The 16,147-nt window shown below is 37.4% G+C and overlaps 1 protein-coding gene across 2 annotated transcripts in view; it reads left to right on the top strand.

Annotated features, from left to right (window-relative positions):
- Nucleotides 1-16,147, top strand: part of VCL (vinculin) — a 105,263-nt gene that overhangs the window by 62,812 nt on the left and 26,304 nt on the right. For both annotated transcript variants that reach the window (XM_004426949.3, XM_004426950.3), the window contains exons 7-11: nt 6,446-6,536; nt 7,363-7,510; nt 11,234-11,387; nt 12,078-12,253; nt 15,181-15,371. In XM_004426949.3, coding sequence (XP_004427006.1) covers nt 6,446-6,536; nt 7,363-7,510; nt 11,234-11,387; nt 12,078-12,253; nt 15,181-15,371 — 760 coding nt within the window. The remainder of the gene's footprint in view (nt 1-6,445; nt 6,537-7,362; nt 7,511-11,233; nt 11,388-12,077; nt 12,254-15,180; nt 15,372-16,147) is intronic.

Genomic DNA, 16,147 nt, shown 5'->3' with positions numbered 1-16,147 from the left:
TTGAGGAAAGCAAAAAGAAAGACATTACTAGGGGATATCAGGCTTTCCATATTTGGTGGGTGCTTTTATCTCTTTGACAGGTTCCTGAGAAATGTTCTGGCCTGGTCATCCCACTGACTTCATTTGAGGGACGGGTTTCCCCAGGTAGCTGGTGACTTCTAAGTTACCTGTGGACCTTGCTCTTAGGAAAGGAAACTTCCAGCTGATGCCTTCTCTATATTTGCCTCTCCTACCACTCTCCTTTGCAGGCTCTGGAATTTTGCTTTTGGAGAAGTGTCATTGAGGTTTTAAGCCATAATAAAAAGGGTAGCCTAGAGATTTTAAATGGGGCACCTGTCCTTCACATTACTCCTAGCCTCCAAAATCAAAAGGAAAAAAGTAAGGGATATCTAAAGTTTTTCCTGACTTCAGTCCATGGCTCACTGCATGTTCTGCTATCTAAGCTGTGAATCAGCCATAGTTCTCCCTGACTTTGTGTTCCCCTAGCCTAATCTCTTTCCTTATTCTCTTGCCTTTGCCTCTAGCAGATGAGAAACAGTAAAAATGAGGAGCAGGCATTGCAGTCTTAATGTTTCTCTATTTTCAGAGGGGAAAAGTCATCCATCACTTAGTAAATAAGTGTTACTGAGCTGTATTTTGTGCAAGTGCCATTGAGAGCTGCTGCTTTAAGAAAAGAATGTGGTCAGTTGAGTTTTCCAGGACAAGGATTAGGCACTTGGGGGGGATATACAAGGGAAATAGTCCTGGTCTCCTCTGTGTACAGTCTTGTAGCTGTCTCAGTTGTATGCTGATCTGGAAGGAATCAGATTGTTAGGATGCAGAATGAAAGACAGCAAATAAAATTAGTTCAGCCAAAAGAAGCTCAAGTACATAATGACATCAGGGTGAGCAAGAAATGTTTATTTTTTAACCTCATTTTGCTTTTGTTATACATTTACCTGGTTCAAAAATCAAAATGCTATAAAAAGGTGTGCATGACAAATCTTACTCCCAATCCCATCCACATCTACTCTACCTCCCCTTATCCACTAAGAGTAATCGTTTTATTAGTTGCAAGAATATTTGGAAAAAAATTTTACCTTGAAAATGGAAATTCGTAACTAGGGTTTTGGTTGTTTTTCAGTTTAGTAACGTTATTCATCTTTCATTGCTCAACTGTAAGCAGTGAATTAATCAGACCTTGTGTCTGTGACCCCTGGGTTCTCATTCTGTTTAATACTTATGGTATCTTTTACCTCCTCTGCCCCTACCAATAAAGAATTAACTTTGTCTTACCATACTTGTTTCATGCTTCCCCATTGATGCAGTTTTCTCCTGGAAAGTGATGGTTCCTCTAGAAAAGTGGGGGAAGAAAGTAAGTGGAAAAAATTCTTGGTAAAAGTGCGTCTCGCTGAATAAGTTAAAATTTTAAAGAGGCAATGCAATAGCCGATTATTTTACCCTGTATACTTACAATTCAAATTGCAGATTTACAGATTTAAAAGTACTTTGACTTTAAACATTCATTTTATTTTGAAAGTAAAAATTTTCCCCTCCTTACATCAATAATCATCTTACAGTGATCGTTAAAAAATAGTTTAGCATTTTTCCTGGGAATACATTATGAAAAGAATTTGTGAATTCAACACAATTCTAATTCTACCCTTTATAAATTTAGCAATCTATATTTAATCTTTTTTGTTTGTATTTATATTACTTGTATTGGGATGCATGCTGAGAATTAAAAGGAAGTGGGAAAAATTTAAAAAACATTTCATTGCTAAGAATTCTTGAACCCTTCACAGGTGCTCCAGTAACTGTACCTTGAGTCATTAGATACGATTATTCAGAGTTAGTTCCTGTGTTGGGTCTCCTCCCACTGTGGGCCTAGGCTGGTGGGGACCGATGTCGTGACTGACTCAGATGTCTTGCACAGATTACTCCTCTACCAGAGGAGGAAATATTGGTTAGAACATGTGATCCTATAATACTTGCCCTTACTGCAGACCACAGGGATTTAAGGGTTGATTTTTATTTCATTTTTGAAAAAATAAGGTGTATGTGAACTTTTTATGAGTCTTCTAGTGTTTTATTTTACCAGTTAATACAATGAAAGATTTATCTCTTGAAGTTTGAGATAAATAGTTAATTCAGGCATTTATGATATTTTATCCCCTTCGCACAAAAAGGAGAAAAGCACAAAATGTTAAAGGAATTGACATTTCCCTTCTGATCCAAATGATCTTTTAGTTGGTACATCTGATTGTACGCTCATAGGTGGCATAGAATCTTAGAGCTGGGAAGGTATTCTTAGAGATGAGGAACTGATCCCCGGAGGGTAACTTGCCTGAAGTCTCAGATGAGGAACTGATCCCGGGAGGGTAGACGACTTTCCCTCATCACTTAAATATAATTTGTAAGGTTTTGTTCCACTGCCCAGTCTATTCTTTGCAGAAACATCTTTGTTCAAAACACTGATTTGGGAGTGGAAGTGTGGTCAGGAGTGGAATGGAGTGTGAAGGGTGGAGAGGGGAGGTGTTCGTGGAAAAAGGGAGAGTAGATTTGTCAGTGAAAGAGAAGGGGTCCTTAGTCCCATATTTAAAATTTTCAAGAGCCTGGGGTTGCAGGACCTCTCTTTCCCTGCTGCAGTTCCTCTTTGTCTATAGGAGGAACTCAGTGGTTCTCAGTATTATTCAGTGTTCTTTAGGTCTAACTCTATTAAATTTCAGGAGTGGTTCAGTTCTTGGGAAAGCATGTAGAAAGGAGTTCTTGTAGGTTGTCCTTCTACGTTTTGGTATGCATGGGAGAGTGCCAAGGCTCTGTGGTTTTTCTCATTTAAAACCTGAACTCATATGAGTTTTACAGTAAAAGGGACCATAGAAGGAGGGGACCAGAAACCTGCCAGCTGTCCCCAAAGCTGCATAACTAGATCTATTTTTTTTACACTCCTAAAAAAAAAAGAACAGCACCACAAAAACCCAGAGAAGAGATTGATGGAGACTTTTCTCTTTCCGAAATTTGAGATTTTACAGAGAAAAGTAGCCAAGTGAAGGTGCGGGTTTTTTCTCTTCTATTTCATACTCAGATTGTGCTCTGGGTACTTAGACTTACATGACAAGGTTTAACTAAAAGCTTTGTACATAGTATAGTTGAACACAAGGGTTATGATTACTTTCACTTGTTATAAATGTGTCTCAAAATTGACTTCTAGTGCTAGTTGTTTAGTGAATTATATTAGATCCAATGTTATTATACTTCTTTTGTTGCTTATGACAGAATTCCGTCAATTCTGTAATAAATACTGCTCTTCAAAGGAAATATATAGGGGCCGGCCCCGTGGCTTAGTGGTTAAGTGCACACGCTCCGCTGCTGGCGGCCTGGGTTCGGATCCCGGGTGCGCACTGACGCACTGCTTCTCCGGACATGCTGAGGCCACGTCCCACATACAGCAACTAGAAGGATGTGCAGCTATGACATACAACTATCTACTGGGGCTTTGGGGGAAAAATAAATAAATAAATAAAATTATTTTTAAAAAAAAGGAAATATATATGAGATTCTTAGGAGACCAAAAAAAATTTGTTCCCATAGAAATTTTTGTTTTTAATAGATATGACATTAAAATGTATTGTGTTTAAATGACTATTTACAACTTGCCCTATTCCAGAAAGAATTTAAGCTGGCCCTTTCAGTGACTATTTTATATCTCCAAAATTGTCTAAAATTCATGCTATTAAAAATTTTGGTAACTAATTGAAATTCCCAGTTTAAAAATGCAGCTTCATTCCAGATTTGCCATTGATTCTTTTTAGGGGAAAATGAACATCTCTTAACTTTAACTTCTGGATGTTGTCACATCTTCCACGCAAAAGTAAATTACATCCTGAGAATCAGATTCTTTCCTTAAGTGTAGTGGCCATTCATGCTTTATTAGGGAGAAAAGGGCAATGATTTTTGAGGATACTGAATAGAGCAAAGCCAGTTTTTCCATTGTCTTTGAAATCATTTTGGGACAATGGAGAATAAAAGTGGTCATTTAGGTTAGTGAGGATTATGAATTTGATTTCTAGAGCTTATTTTCTGGACAGTATTAACCAAAGCCAAAATTGACAAGGTACAGATTTGCTGACTATTGTAGAAGGTTAGTGAAATCTTAGGCAACTCTCTTTGGTAAAAGAAAAAAGTTCTTCAGTTTCATCTCATGTAAAATAATGAGGCTTGGTGCCGGCCTGGTGGCGTAGTGGTTAAGTTCGCGCGCTCCACTTCAGCGGCCCAGGGTTTGCAGGTTCAGATCCTGGGGGCACACGGATGCACCGCTTGTCAAGCCATGCTGTGGCAGCATCCCACATATAAAGTAGAAGAAGATGGGCACGGATGTTAGCTCAAGGCCAGTCTTCCTCACCAAAAAAAATGAGGCTTGATGTCAACAAGCCTGAGACCAAATTGGCTTTCTAGGACTGATGCCCTGTTTCTTCATTTGTAAATTAAATGATATTTAAATTTGAAGTTCAATGAAGGGAGGGAAAAAAATGCCAGAACAGAACCTAACATGCAGGAAATGCTCAATTAAAGTTAGTTTCCTAACTAGTAGCCTTTAATACTAGAGTAGACACTAAAAAATTTCTGATCGTTGTTTCCCCTTGAATTTAGATTTTTGAAATGTAATAAATGTTTTTTTCCACTGAAAATATGTGTTAGAAAAATAGTTATTAATAGATTTTAAATTAAGTATTTTTACATGAATATAATTTCTCTTCTTCAGAGTGTGCACATAGTTCCTAGGTAAGAGAGCATGATTTTTTTTTTTTAATCTGTACCCACGCAAAGTCCTATAACGCGTGTTAGACCCTAAAGGCTATCCAACTCTCTGAGGTTGGGAGTTGCCTGAGACTCTCTTTAAAAAGATATTGATTTGGGCCTTGCTATTTTGGAATTAAGCTAAAGTTGACTTGAAGGCAGGATTTGCTGTATAGATTAATGTAGAACAAGATGGGGGAGGAGCAGATATTTAAACTGTTTGAGAATCAAAACACTTAAAAAATGCCATGTCTACTTGTATAATTAGAAATGGATTTTGAAATAGGTCCTCCTATGACTCTGCCTTTTATTGATAGATTGCTACCATAATTCCATGTAACTTGATAATATTTTATTTCCATTTTTTCAGTAATTTAGTTCACTTCTCTTTTGTTGCTATGACTGAGAATTTGCTATTTGGAGCCTTAGATAGCCAAGGTTACAACAGGAAAACGACCTATAATATGAATAGGTACTTTGGAAAAGCTGGGGTCAGGCTGCTGACCTTATGCCTAACTATGAGTGCTTCCAGGGCTTATGTGTGCTAAGGTTGGGCCTTGTTTGTATTGGAAATGAGGATGCTCCTGGTGCCCCCGTGTGGAAAACTGGTGGTACAACACCTTAAGAACCCCAGTTCTGCAGGACTGGAAATTGATAAAAGGTAGGGATTTAAGGTATTGCCTAGAATTTCAGAGGTTAACTCTGTGCTTTGATGGATGGACTCTATAAGAGCCAGTTCCTTAGAGCAAAAGGGAGATAGGCTTTCTTTTTTTAAGGTGTTAAATAGAGACTTAAGAGATGGCCTGTCTGTCAATTATGAGAATGGGTACATGAGTATTTGTTATATTGTTCTCTGCATTTTTCTATATTTTAAAAACTTCATGAAAATATGTGTATGTTTTTCAAGTGACTAGTTTGTTGTTTCAGCTTCTCATGCTGTATCTTGGGAGATTTTATGCTAGTTTTATGCTAGTCATTATGAATCCTGATTGTAAACAATAAATTGAGACCCACTTATTTTATCCTGCCTCTTCTTCCAGGTTAGGGATGGTAAGGGAACTAAGAATGAGGAGTGGCAGGGAAGGCCAGAAAAACACTTCTTTCTTGTATTACATTTAGTGGTTTATTTGTGGAACTAAAAGTAAATTGCTAGATTAACATTTTCATTTGTTTTCCAACCAGTAATACCAAGTTTTTCAAATTAATTAAATATAGTGAAACATCATCCAGTGTGTGTGTATTTCAAAACAAGATGTAAAAGAACTGTGATTTGTGGCACCACATGCTAATGAGGCTTCCCTGAAGCGGGGAGGGCTTTGGCAGGGCTAAAGTAGATGAATGTTGACTAGTGGAAAGGCTGATAATGAGGCATGTGACAACACTGCTTTTTCCTGCTGAAGACATTAAACATCTTTTGGCTTGAGCAATTTTACCAGTTTTCACAGTTTAGCAATAGGGAGGCCAGGAAAGAGAATAGAATTAACTGAAGATTTGCATGCAAGATGCTGCATTTTGACAGAAATAAGCATTATGGTGTGATGAGAATATTTTTAAGGCTGTTGTAGGACTACATTAGCCATTGTATGTTGTAACTTCTTCTCTGTCTTACTTTGTATCATGGTATCTCAATTTTTGCAGAGAAAATAATTGTGGTATTTCTCTTCAAAAGGACACTGAAGCCATGAAGAGAGCACTGGCCTCCATAGACTCCAAACTGAACCAGGCCAAAGGTTGGCTCCGTGACCCCAGTGCCTCCCCAGGTGATCCTCTGGTTCTACTTTTCTGATAGATAGAACAAAAAGCTAAAAACCAAGCAAAAAAAAAGAAAGAAATCTTTCCATAATCTCATAATCCTGAGATAACTAGTACAATATTTGGGGCATACTCCGTTCTCTGATAGTTTTCACTAATTGAAGCATTACTAGTTTTTAAAAGGATGAAGGGCATAGACTAACCACCCCTCATCAGGGAGGAATAAACCAAGCTGAACTGGGCATTCTTTGCCAAATTATTGGTTCACTCCTTCCTTGAATCAGAAAGGTAATTGTTTTAAATAAAAGCTCTTCTTTTCTAGTTCCCATTGGGCAGATTTCCATTTATGTCAATAAAGTACTTAATCAAGCAGATTAAATGATGATGCCAATAAAAATTGGAAAGTAAAGTTGACTTATATAAAGATAAGACCCAAATAGGTCATTGAGCTAGGCTTTATGGATTTTGTAATCTAATATTTATTCAGTTTTAGATTAATATTTGAATGAATGTGAAGAGCCTAATGGAGGTTGGAGGTGCTAAGTACTATTAAACTGTTAGGGCCTATTTTCGTCACCCATATTCTTACCACAAGCTGCTTATTATCTCCAGATGGATATGGTTCCAAGTATCTTTTTTAGCAGTATCTGTGGTTGAAACTTCACCCTATGGTTGTAAGGGCACTACTTGGCTGTTAGCTATCAGACGTATTGCCTTATTCACTTGTCTTGTTTAAAATCATCCGTTCCTTCATGAATGAAATGACTTGTAAAGCATCCTCTCTAAATAATTAATGTGTCAACAATGTAGATATTGAATATCTTTTTATTTTAGGGGATGCTGGTGAGCAGGCCATCAGGCAGATCTTAGATGAAGCTGGAAAAGTTGGTGAACTCTGTGCAGGCAAAGAACGCAGGGAGATCTTGGGAACCTGCAAAATGCTAGGGCAGATGACTGATCAAGTGGCTGACCTCCGAGCCAGGTAAAATTCCTCTGCTCTTACCAGAGCAGTAGTGGGTAACAGATAGGATCTCCCTCCTAATGGAGTGATTCAGATAGCAAGTTTCTGCTAATTTTACTGAGTTCTCTTTGACTAATAGATACTATAGATATTATAGTCTACTAATTCTTTTGAGATTGAAGTGAATTTTCCCTTTGCTGAACATTTAAAATATGCAGGTGCCTTGTAATAAAGTTGAAATAGAAATAGAAATCTGGTTTTCTAGTTTCTAGCCATTGGCTTATGAAAAATAAGGGGCGGTGTGTGGATATCTTTTATGAAGGATAGGTAGGAAGAAACATAAAAAGTAAAGACATTGGAATTATTTCACATCATTTTTAAAATCAATTAAATAGGCTATCCTCTAAGTTGGTCATTTCTGGGCTCTTTTGAGTTTCTATTTCATCACTGTTCATTTGGCTTTATAATTCTTTTACCTATCTTTTACCCACCTCAAGTCTTGGCTTTTAGAACTTTTTCCTCCATAAACTAAATATATATAGTTTGCTATTAAGAAAACCCAGTATAATATAGGTTTGTTTGGAACTCATACATACAGTGAATGCAGTTCTAAGAGATCCTCATTTTTAGGAATTTTATAATATGAACATTGAGAAAAATTGAAGTATGATGAGACACTAGGGTAGATGAAGTTTAATTTTGCTTCGAGAATGTCACGAAACATCTTGAGATAATTGGAATATACAGGGTCTCCATACAAACTAAGGCCTCAGAGACACTCTTTGACATGTTGCGCACTATTACACCTGGTCTCAAATGTATTAACATAATAGACTTAAGAATACAATTCTTGGGGCCGGCCTGGTGGCGTAGTGGTTAAGTTCATGTGCTCTGCTTCGGAGGCCCAGAGTTTACAGATTTGAATCCCAGGTGCAGACTGACGCACCACTCATCAAGCCATGCTGTGGCGGCATCCCACATACAAAATAGAGGAAGATGGGCACAGATGTTAGCTCAGGGCCAATCTTCCTCAGCAAAAAGAGGAAGATTGGCAACAGATGTTAGTGCGAGGCCAGTCTTCCCCACCAAAAAAAAAAAAAAAAAGAATACAATATTTAAAGAGTGGTTCTTAACCCTGTTTGGACCAAGATCGTTTTAATAATCTGATGAAAGCCATTAATCTCTACCTAAAAAAATGCATGTAAACATGCCCATATAATATTATCTATAATTTCCAGGGGTCTAGGGATTCACTGTAGCCCTGGAAGCTCCATGGGTTTCAGGTTAAGAGTCTCTATCTTGAAGGGAAGAAGGAACAGCATAAATAAATGTGATCTCATTGAGCTCAGTGAGCCTTTTTCTCCTGCTGTGGAGCAGTCTCCACTGTCATGAGCATGACAGAACTTTACAGATAGGACAAAAAGAAGTTCTGTTCCCATTCGGAGAAATGCCAATGTAGTTTGACAAGATTCTTGGCTCTTCTAATTTCTCACTGCTGGCTCTTTTGTCTGCTGCCTTTTCACAGTGTGGTAGACAGTTTTCACTTGGAATTCTCTAATACACAGTTGTATGTATTTAGAGAAAGATGAATTTGAGCAAGAGAATGAGATAGTTGCTGTATGGGATCGACCATAAATCTGTAAAGAGAAAAGGCTAGAGGGAGGAACAGCTATGAGCTGAAAGATTGGAAAACTATCTCCCTGTTATCCGTTCTTAACTATGCCTAGCTATTTAACATTTTAATGGCCGAAACTCAGTAACAATTCCCTCATTGATCCTCTTCTATTCAGTCACCTAGAGTTTCTAGATTATAAGTATGTATTTCCACCTCATGGGACTCTAAACTTTTTATTTTGAATGAAAAATTATGTAGCCCATAAATACTTTTACTTTTTCACAGTTAAACTCTTATATCAAAAAGGTTCCTCATCATGAATTACTAGATTTGAAGGAAAAAAGCAAATTGAATCATAAAAAGACTATTTCCCAAAAGTCTTCCACTCCTCTGCTATGTAAAAGGGAGGTGTCAAAGTACAAATAAAAGATATATATACCCGGCAATAAATATTATTGAGTTTATTACCTCAAGTATTGGTATAGATGAAAAATAGAGATAAATTTAAAAAGAGGATAGCTAAATGAATGACAGATCATACTATTATTAAGGGAAGCAAAGATATTTTAGAATTCATTCTAAAATCAGAAGCTCAGGTTAAGATGATCAGCCACGCCATTCTACCAAATGATAAAGTTGCCACTCCTATCATTGAGTTTACCAGGCTGGGTGGATTAAAAAATCTGAATTTAGGGCCGGCCCCGTGGCTTAGTGGTTAAGTGTGTGCGCTCCGCTGCTGGCAGCCTGGGTTCGGAACCCCTGGCGCACACCGACGCACCGCTTCTCCGGCCATGCTGAGGCCGCGTCCCACATACAGCAACTAGAAGGATGTGCAGCTATGACATACAACTATCTACTGTGGCTTTGGGGGGAAAAATAAATAAATAAAATCTTTAAAAAAAAAAATCTGAATTTATAAAAAGATGGCAAATCTAACTTTGTTATGACTTGGAAAGTCTCTTATAAAGGGAAAACAAGTTTCTGCTAACTCACATCATTTTTTTGTAGTAGTAGCATACCATGTCTGAGAGAGGAATTATGAAATCAGTTCTTTAGGAACTTGATGGGAAACTAATGGTTTCTTGTCACCATGTGCTTTTCTTCCTCAATACTAACTGCTTTTGATATTTAGAGATTGCATAGGAGTGAAAGGTAGACATTTAAGATTATCATTAGGTTCATTATAATAATAATGACAATTCAATAATAATAATAGTTATATATGGGTATTGCTTTATTGCCAAAGGGTTTTCAATTATATCTTTTTGCTTAAAGCCACTCTGTTTGGTAAGCAGGGCAAGTATTGTTACCTACCCACCTCTCATTTTATAATTTAGAAAACTGAAGCCCAAGGAGGTTAAACATTGTGAACAAGGTTCCATAGGTACCAGGAGTCAGGATTTGAACACAGATCTGCTTGGTCCTAGTGTAGGGTGCTTTCAATAACACTGTGCATGCTGCCTCCTGAAACATTTTCAATATATATTTGCCAGTAAATAAGACAATCTAATGGCCTGTTTATTTCTAAAGCACACTTTACTATGGTAACAAAGTAATGTTTGTTTGGCAATAAGGTTACAAGCACATTTCCCCCTTGAAATTTAGGCTTGATTGCGTAATCACCACCAGGAGGAGAATCATTATTATCAAAATTTGCAGGCCTGATCTTTAAAGTGGTTATGCAGTTCCACAAAGCTAACGTGTATTTTTATTTTTTATTTATTTTTTATTTTATTTTATTTATTTATTTTTTCCCCCAAAGCCCCAGTAGATAGTTGTACATCCTTCTAGTTGCTGTACGTGGGACGTGGCCTCAGCATGGCCAGAGAAGCGGTACATCGGTGCGCGCCCAGGATCCGAACCCGGGCCGCCAGCAGCAGAGCATGCACACGTAACCGCTAAGCCACGGGGCCGGCCCTAACGTGTATTTTTAAAAGCAAAGGAGAAAGTAGATGGTTTGGGCCTTTTGCTTTGCTTATCTCTGTGTTTTCTTGTATTATCCCAGATTTACTAGAGAAAAGGAAAAAGACAAGCATGTAAACAAAAACGACATATATTGTGCTTTTAGTAATATTTTGCTGTTAAGTATTTGAGAGAGTACAATGACAGCATCTGTCTGTTTTGAGTAGAGGACAAGGCGCCTCACCGGTGGCCATGCAGAAAGCCCAGCAGGTGTCTCAGGGTCTGGATGTGCTCACAGCAAAAGTGGAAAATGCAGCCCGCAAGCTGGAAGCCATGACCAACTCAAAGCAGAGCATTGCGAAGAAGATCGATGCTGCTCAGGTAGTAATGATGCTTTTCAGGGAGGGTGGGAAATAGAAGGAGAAATGTTCCATAAATATCCTGTATCTCTCGCTCTCTAATTTACTGAGGGTGGATAGTGGATGTTTGTAAGTGATGACTGATTCCCAGCAGTCACCAATGTTAACACCTCCCCTGCCACCACAGGTTTAGACTAATGTTTATCTATATTTTGAGATAGAGATTTTGAATACTTCAATTAATTAAAAGTAAGCACTCTGAGTACCGAGAGAATCCTAGTTCCTGATGTAGATCACAATATATTAAAACTTCATCTCAGAATTCACAACAATATTTGGTCATAGCAGTGTTAAAGGGTTCAAGTTTTCTGATACCATTGTAAAATAATTTTCAAGTATTTCACAAAGAAACACAAATGTTTGAGAAACTGAAGAATTAATAAGGTGTGATTAATTCAAAGATAAGATAAAGCTTGTGAAGATATTTTATTTTAATGGGGAAGAAAAAAATCATTTTTAAAAAGATGAGGAATTGATTTGATTTTACCTGAGGTAAGAACCTATGTAAAATAATAAGGATCAGCATGACAAAAACAATTACTGGTATGCCTTGTGATTACTTTCGAAATATTTCTGATGGCCTTGGTAAGTTTAATAAAATGTGGTTTGTGAGTAGATCAGAGTGTTTCACTTTCCATTTCTTTGTGGGTAGAACTGGCTTGCAGATCCAAATGGTGGACCAGAAGGAGAAGAACAGATTCGAGGGGCTTTGGCTGAAGCTCGGAAAATAGCGGAATTATGTGATGATCCTAAAGAGAGAGATGACATTTTACGTTCTCTCGGAGAAATATCTGCTCTGACTTCTAAATTAGCAGATCTACGAAGACAGTATGTATTTGATCACTTAAATTGCCCTTTAATCTCTCTCTTTTTTCCCTTAAGCACCTATATAGTTGAATTCTGTAGGTTAAATGCACACATGATACTCTTCCACTATATTCTCGATCCTGTGTGACATGGCTAGGTCAGATATTACTGTATTTTATCACTGACATAACTGAAGTTTAATGATTTATTGCTGATCACATAATTTTACATTAATAAATTTAGGATGCTAAGATCTCCTTTTTTGAGATCTATTTTTTAAATTTCTGAGCTAGGACTTTTCCTGTTACATAATATTTGTGACATATCTGTATCCTAGGCATGTGTGGAAAATAATTTTTGTGGCTAGCTATGAAAAGAATCGTGTGTGTGTGTGTGTGCGTGCATGTGTGTGTATGGTGTGGTGTGGGGAGTGGGATGGAGGGGGAAGGCATAAGAAGATACTTTCTTCCTTCCCTAGCAATGTTATTTCTGAAGTAGCAATTAGAAAAGATTCTTAAATATGACATCCTCACCACAGTTTCTTCTCTTAAAGGCTTTCATGGCACCTACTTTGATTAGATAGAAAAGAGGCGTTGCTTTCTTCCTTTGATAGATATTTTTCTTTCTTTAAAAAAGAAAACCTACAGCAATGCTAAAAGAACATTAAGAAAGGGTATGATGTCAGAAGTGTACAATTTGCTTCTTTCCCACCTTAGTCCTCCCGCCACTTCTGCATGGATAACCATAGTCAAGTATCTTGTGAGATTTGGCTTTTCATTTCACTTTCGTGTTTTATTTCCTGTTCTTCCATGGGAGAGTGCCTAACCTTTTTCCAAAGAGGTGCTTCAGAGTTCTTTCAAGTCTTATATTGATTAAGAGGGCAATGTTGGCTAAGAAAGCAAATTCCTGCCTAGGATCGTGAAATAGGAAATGAGTGGGAGCAGGGTAGATATACTTTAGGCAGGAGGTTGTGGTGATAGAGACCACCTTAGGTAATAGCTCAAATTTGATTATATATCAAGCTCAATCATTTGGGCATCACTGTTTTACACCCCAAATCTTGAATTATTTAGGTGGGGAAAATGTATAATTTGACAATTGTAAAATATAATGTCAACACAGTGAGGTCTGTGTTCATTAATATTAGCCCATTAATATAATCTGTTTACATTCTTATTAGATTTAAAAATACTCAAAGGAGGAAACTATGTTCTCAGGACCCTAACACAAGTCCATATACATAGCAGGAACTCATTAATGTTTCTTAATGATGATGAGAGAATTAATGGTAATGGTGATAACAGCAGACCTTCATGTGTGGTCACATGCCATCATTATTTATTGCTATAATATATACATATACATAATCTTCTGGCGGCAGGAGTAGCCATGATCAGAACCATGGTAAATACCTTCTTTGTCCAGCTTTATAGTGGAGAAAGTATAGAAATTTAGAATTAAAAAGGAGCTCTTAAGAGAGTATTTAAATTAGTCATTCTGGCACGTAGGCTACTATTTTCATTTTTATAGGTGAGATAGGTAAGATTAGCCTGAAGTTTACTTTTTTTCTATGACCAAGTGAACTTGAGATATAAAATGAACATATAAATGTTATGTTCATAATGGTTAGAATCTGAAGTCTTTGGAATAAAGTTTTGGGGGCGGTTATATCTCCCTTTGTGATATAATGTGGTTGTCTTTTTATTTCTGTGTTGATGTTCTTGTTGAGGTTCTTTGGTTGCAAGGAACTAACTCAAGTAAAAAGTGGAGGTTTATTGAAAATATATAGAGCCATCTAATGGAACCCAATAGCTTGAAGTATGGCCAGATCTTGTGGCAACTGGAAGCACCTCCCTCCATCTCTTACTAGCTATGTGGTGTGCTTTGTGTGTTTCACTTTGTGTTGACTTTATTTATTTGGGTTCTTCATCTAGCTTTGACCTGCCATGTTTCAGGCTTAATATGACTTTCCAGCTCTAGATCTCACCACTGGTTGACTATGCAATGTTTCTGAAGTATGAACCAAAGACCACCTATCTCAGAATTACCTGGGAAGGTTGTTAAAAATGCAGACTCCTGGACCCCATCCCAGATGTACTTAATCGGAATCTCTTTTGATGGTGGCTTTAACAATGCATTTAAAAATAAGATCCCAGGTGATGTTTATTCACACTAGACTTGGAGACCACCAGAATCAAATTGAGTGCCTTATCTGACTGTGGGCATGTTGTGTTTGAGTTAGATAACTACCCAGTTCAATCAGTTATGGCAAGGATTGGGGATTATTTGATACCAACATAAGGCAATACATATAGTGTCAAAGAGTGAGGACTCTGAAGTCAGACGGAGTGCCTGGGTTTGAATCCTGACTCCACCAAAGTAAGTGTTGGAACCTTGGATAATTATTCAACCTTTTTGTGCCTTAGTTTTGTTTTTTAAATAATGTGGATAATGCTGGTATTTACCTCATAGGGTTGTTGTGAGGATTAAATAATATAAGAAGAGTCTTTGCAACAGTACCTGGCAGAGTTAGGACTCAAAAGATTGTACTACTACTAGTTCTACTATAACTACTTCAACTACTACTATACAGCAAACATGGCTGCTTGGGCTCACCTAGTTCCAGAGGAACCAGTGTTTTGAGACGGCAGCCTGAGGTATCAGCTAACCTGAGGTGTCAACCTGATGGTTGAGCTTGATTGAGCCAGACTGACCCAAACTCATATTTAACGAGGACATATTTAACTGTCTTAACTAGGACAGACAATCAGAATTTATCTTATTTATTTCTTATTTAAGGGCCAAATAGATAAACCTCTTTCCTTTCAAACTAAGGTAATAATAATCATTAGTAATTTGTCACCTCATTAGCATTTGTTGGCAATTAAGTCATCTCAATGTAAATAGTGTCTGTATGTGACAGGATGGCTGTTTTTTTTCCTCTGCAGGGGGAAAGGGGATTCACCAGAGGCCCGAGCATTGGCCAAACAGGTGGCTACGGCCTTGCAGAACTTACAGACCAAAACCAACAGGGCTGTGGCCAACAGCAGACCCACCAAAGCAGCTGTCCACCTTGAGGGCAAGATTGAGCAAGCACAGCGGTGGATTGATAATCCCACAGTGGATGACCGGGGAGTCGGTAAGGTCGTCAGTGCAGTCAGCCCTCATTAAACTGGTCTCAGTGAAAATAAGCAAGTTGTTGATAGAGATCCTGTATCATCTATAATTAGATGCAGAAGGGGTTCTTCAGCCACTGGTGAGTAAGTCATTCTACAGTGTGACTTCATTTCCAAATGTAGCCAATAAGATTCCTGTGATTTAATTAAGAAGTATTAGCAAATAAATGATTTTGCTATGGGCAAATAGAAAAGTCCTCAGTCTATGCAGAAATAGAAGTGTAATGATGTATGCCTGAAATTTATACAATGTTATAAGCCAATGTTACCGCAATAAAAAAATAAATTAATTTAAAAATTAAAAAAGAAAAAGAAAAGTCCTCAGGTTGGAATTAAAACTTTGAACTAATTATTTCCAGTCTATGTATCTGTCCATTCTATTGTATTTCTGTTATTACAGTCCTTAGAAAATTCTCAAAGATAATTTTTAAAAATAAGTAAAAGACACTTAACTACCAAGATTATTATTCAGTTGTGAAAGCTCCTGTATCACCCAGTCACCTGTAGAGTTGACAACCTAGAATTTTGACTTTTGGGAGATTTTAGGAATGGATCTATAGAAATTTAGGTCATATTATGATAGCAAGCCTGCTGAAGTTGAGGGATCTATTTACTTCATTTACTGTATTCATTGGATAAAAAGATAAATTTTTTAATTGGTGGTTCCCAGTGTTAGGGAATTAGGCTAACATATAATTTACTGGTGGAGGAATAAATTGGCACAAACTTTTCAAATGTT

This window comes from Ceratotherium simum, chromosome 6, assembly GCF_057802395.1.
Source record: "Ceratotherium simum simum isolate JZ-2026a chromosome 6, ASM5780239v1, whole genome shotgun sequence".
NCBI lineage: Eukaryota > Metazoa > Chordata > Mammalia > Perissodactyla > Rhinocerotidae > Ceratotherium > Ceratotherium simum.
The sequence above is the reverse complement of the archived record's forward strand: the minus strand, read 5'-3'. Positions and strand labels throughout refer to the sequence as shown.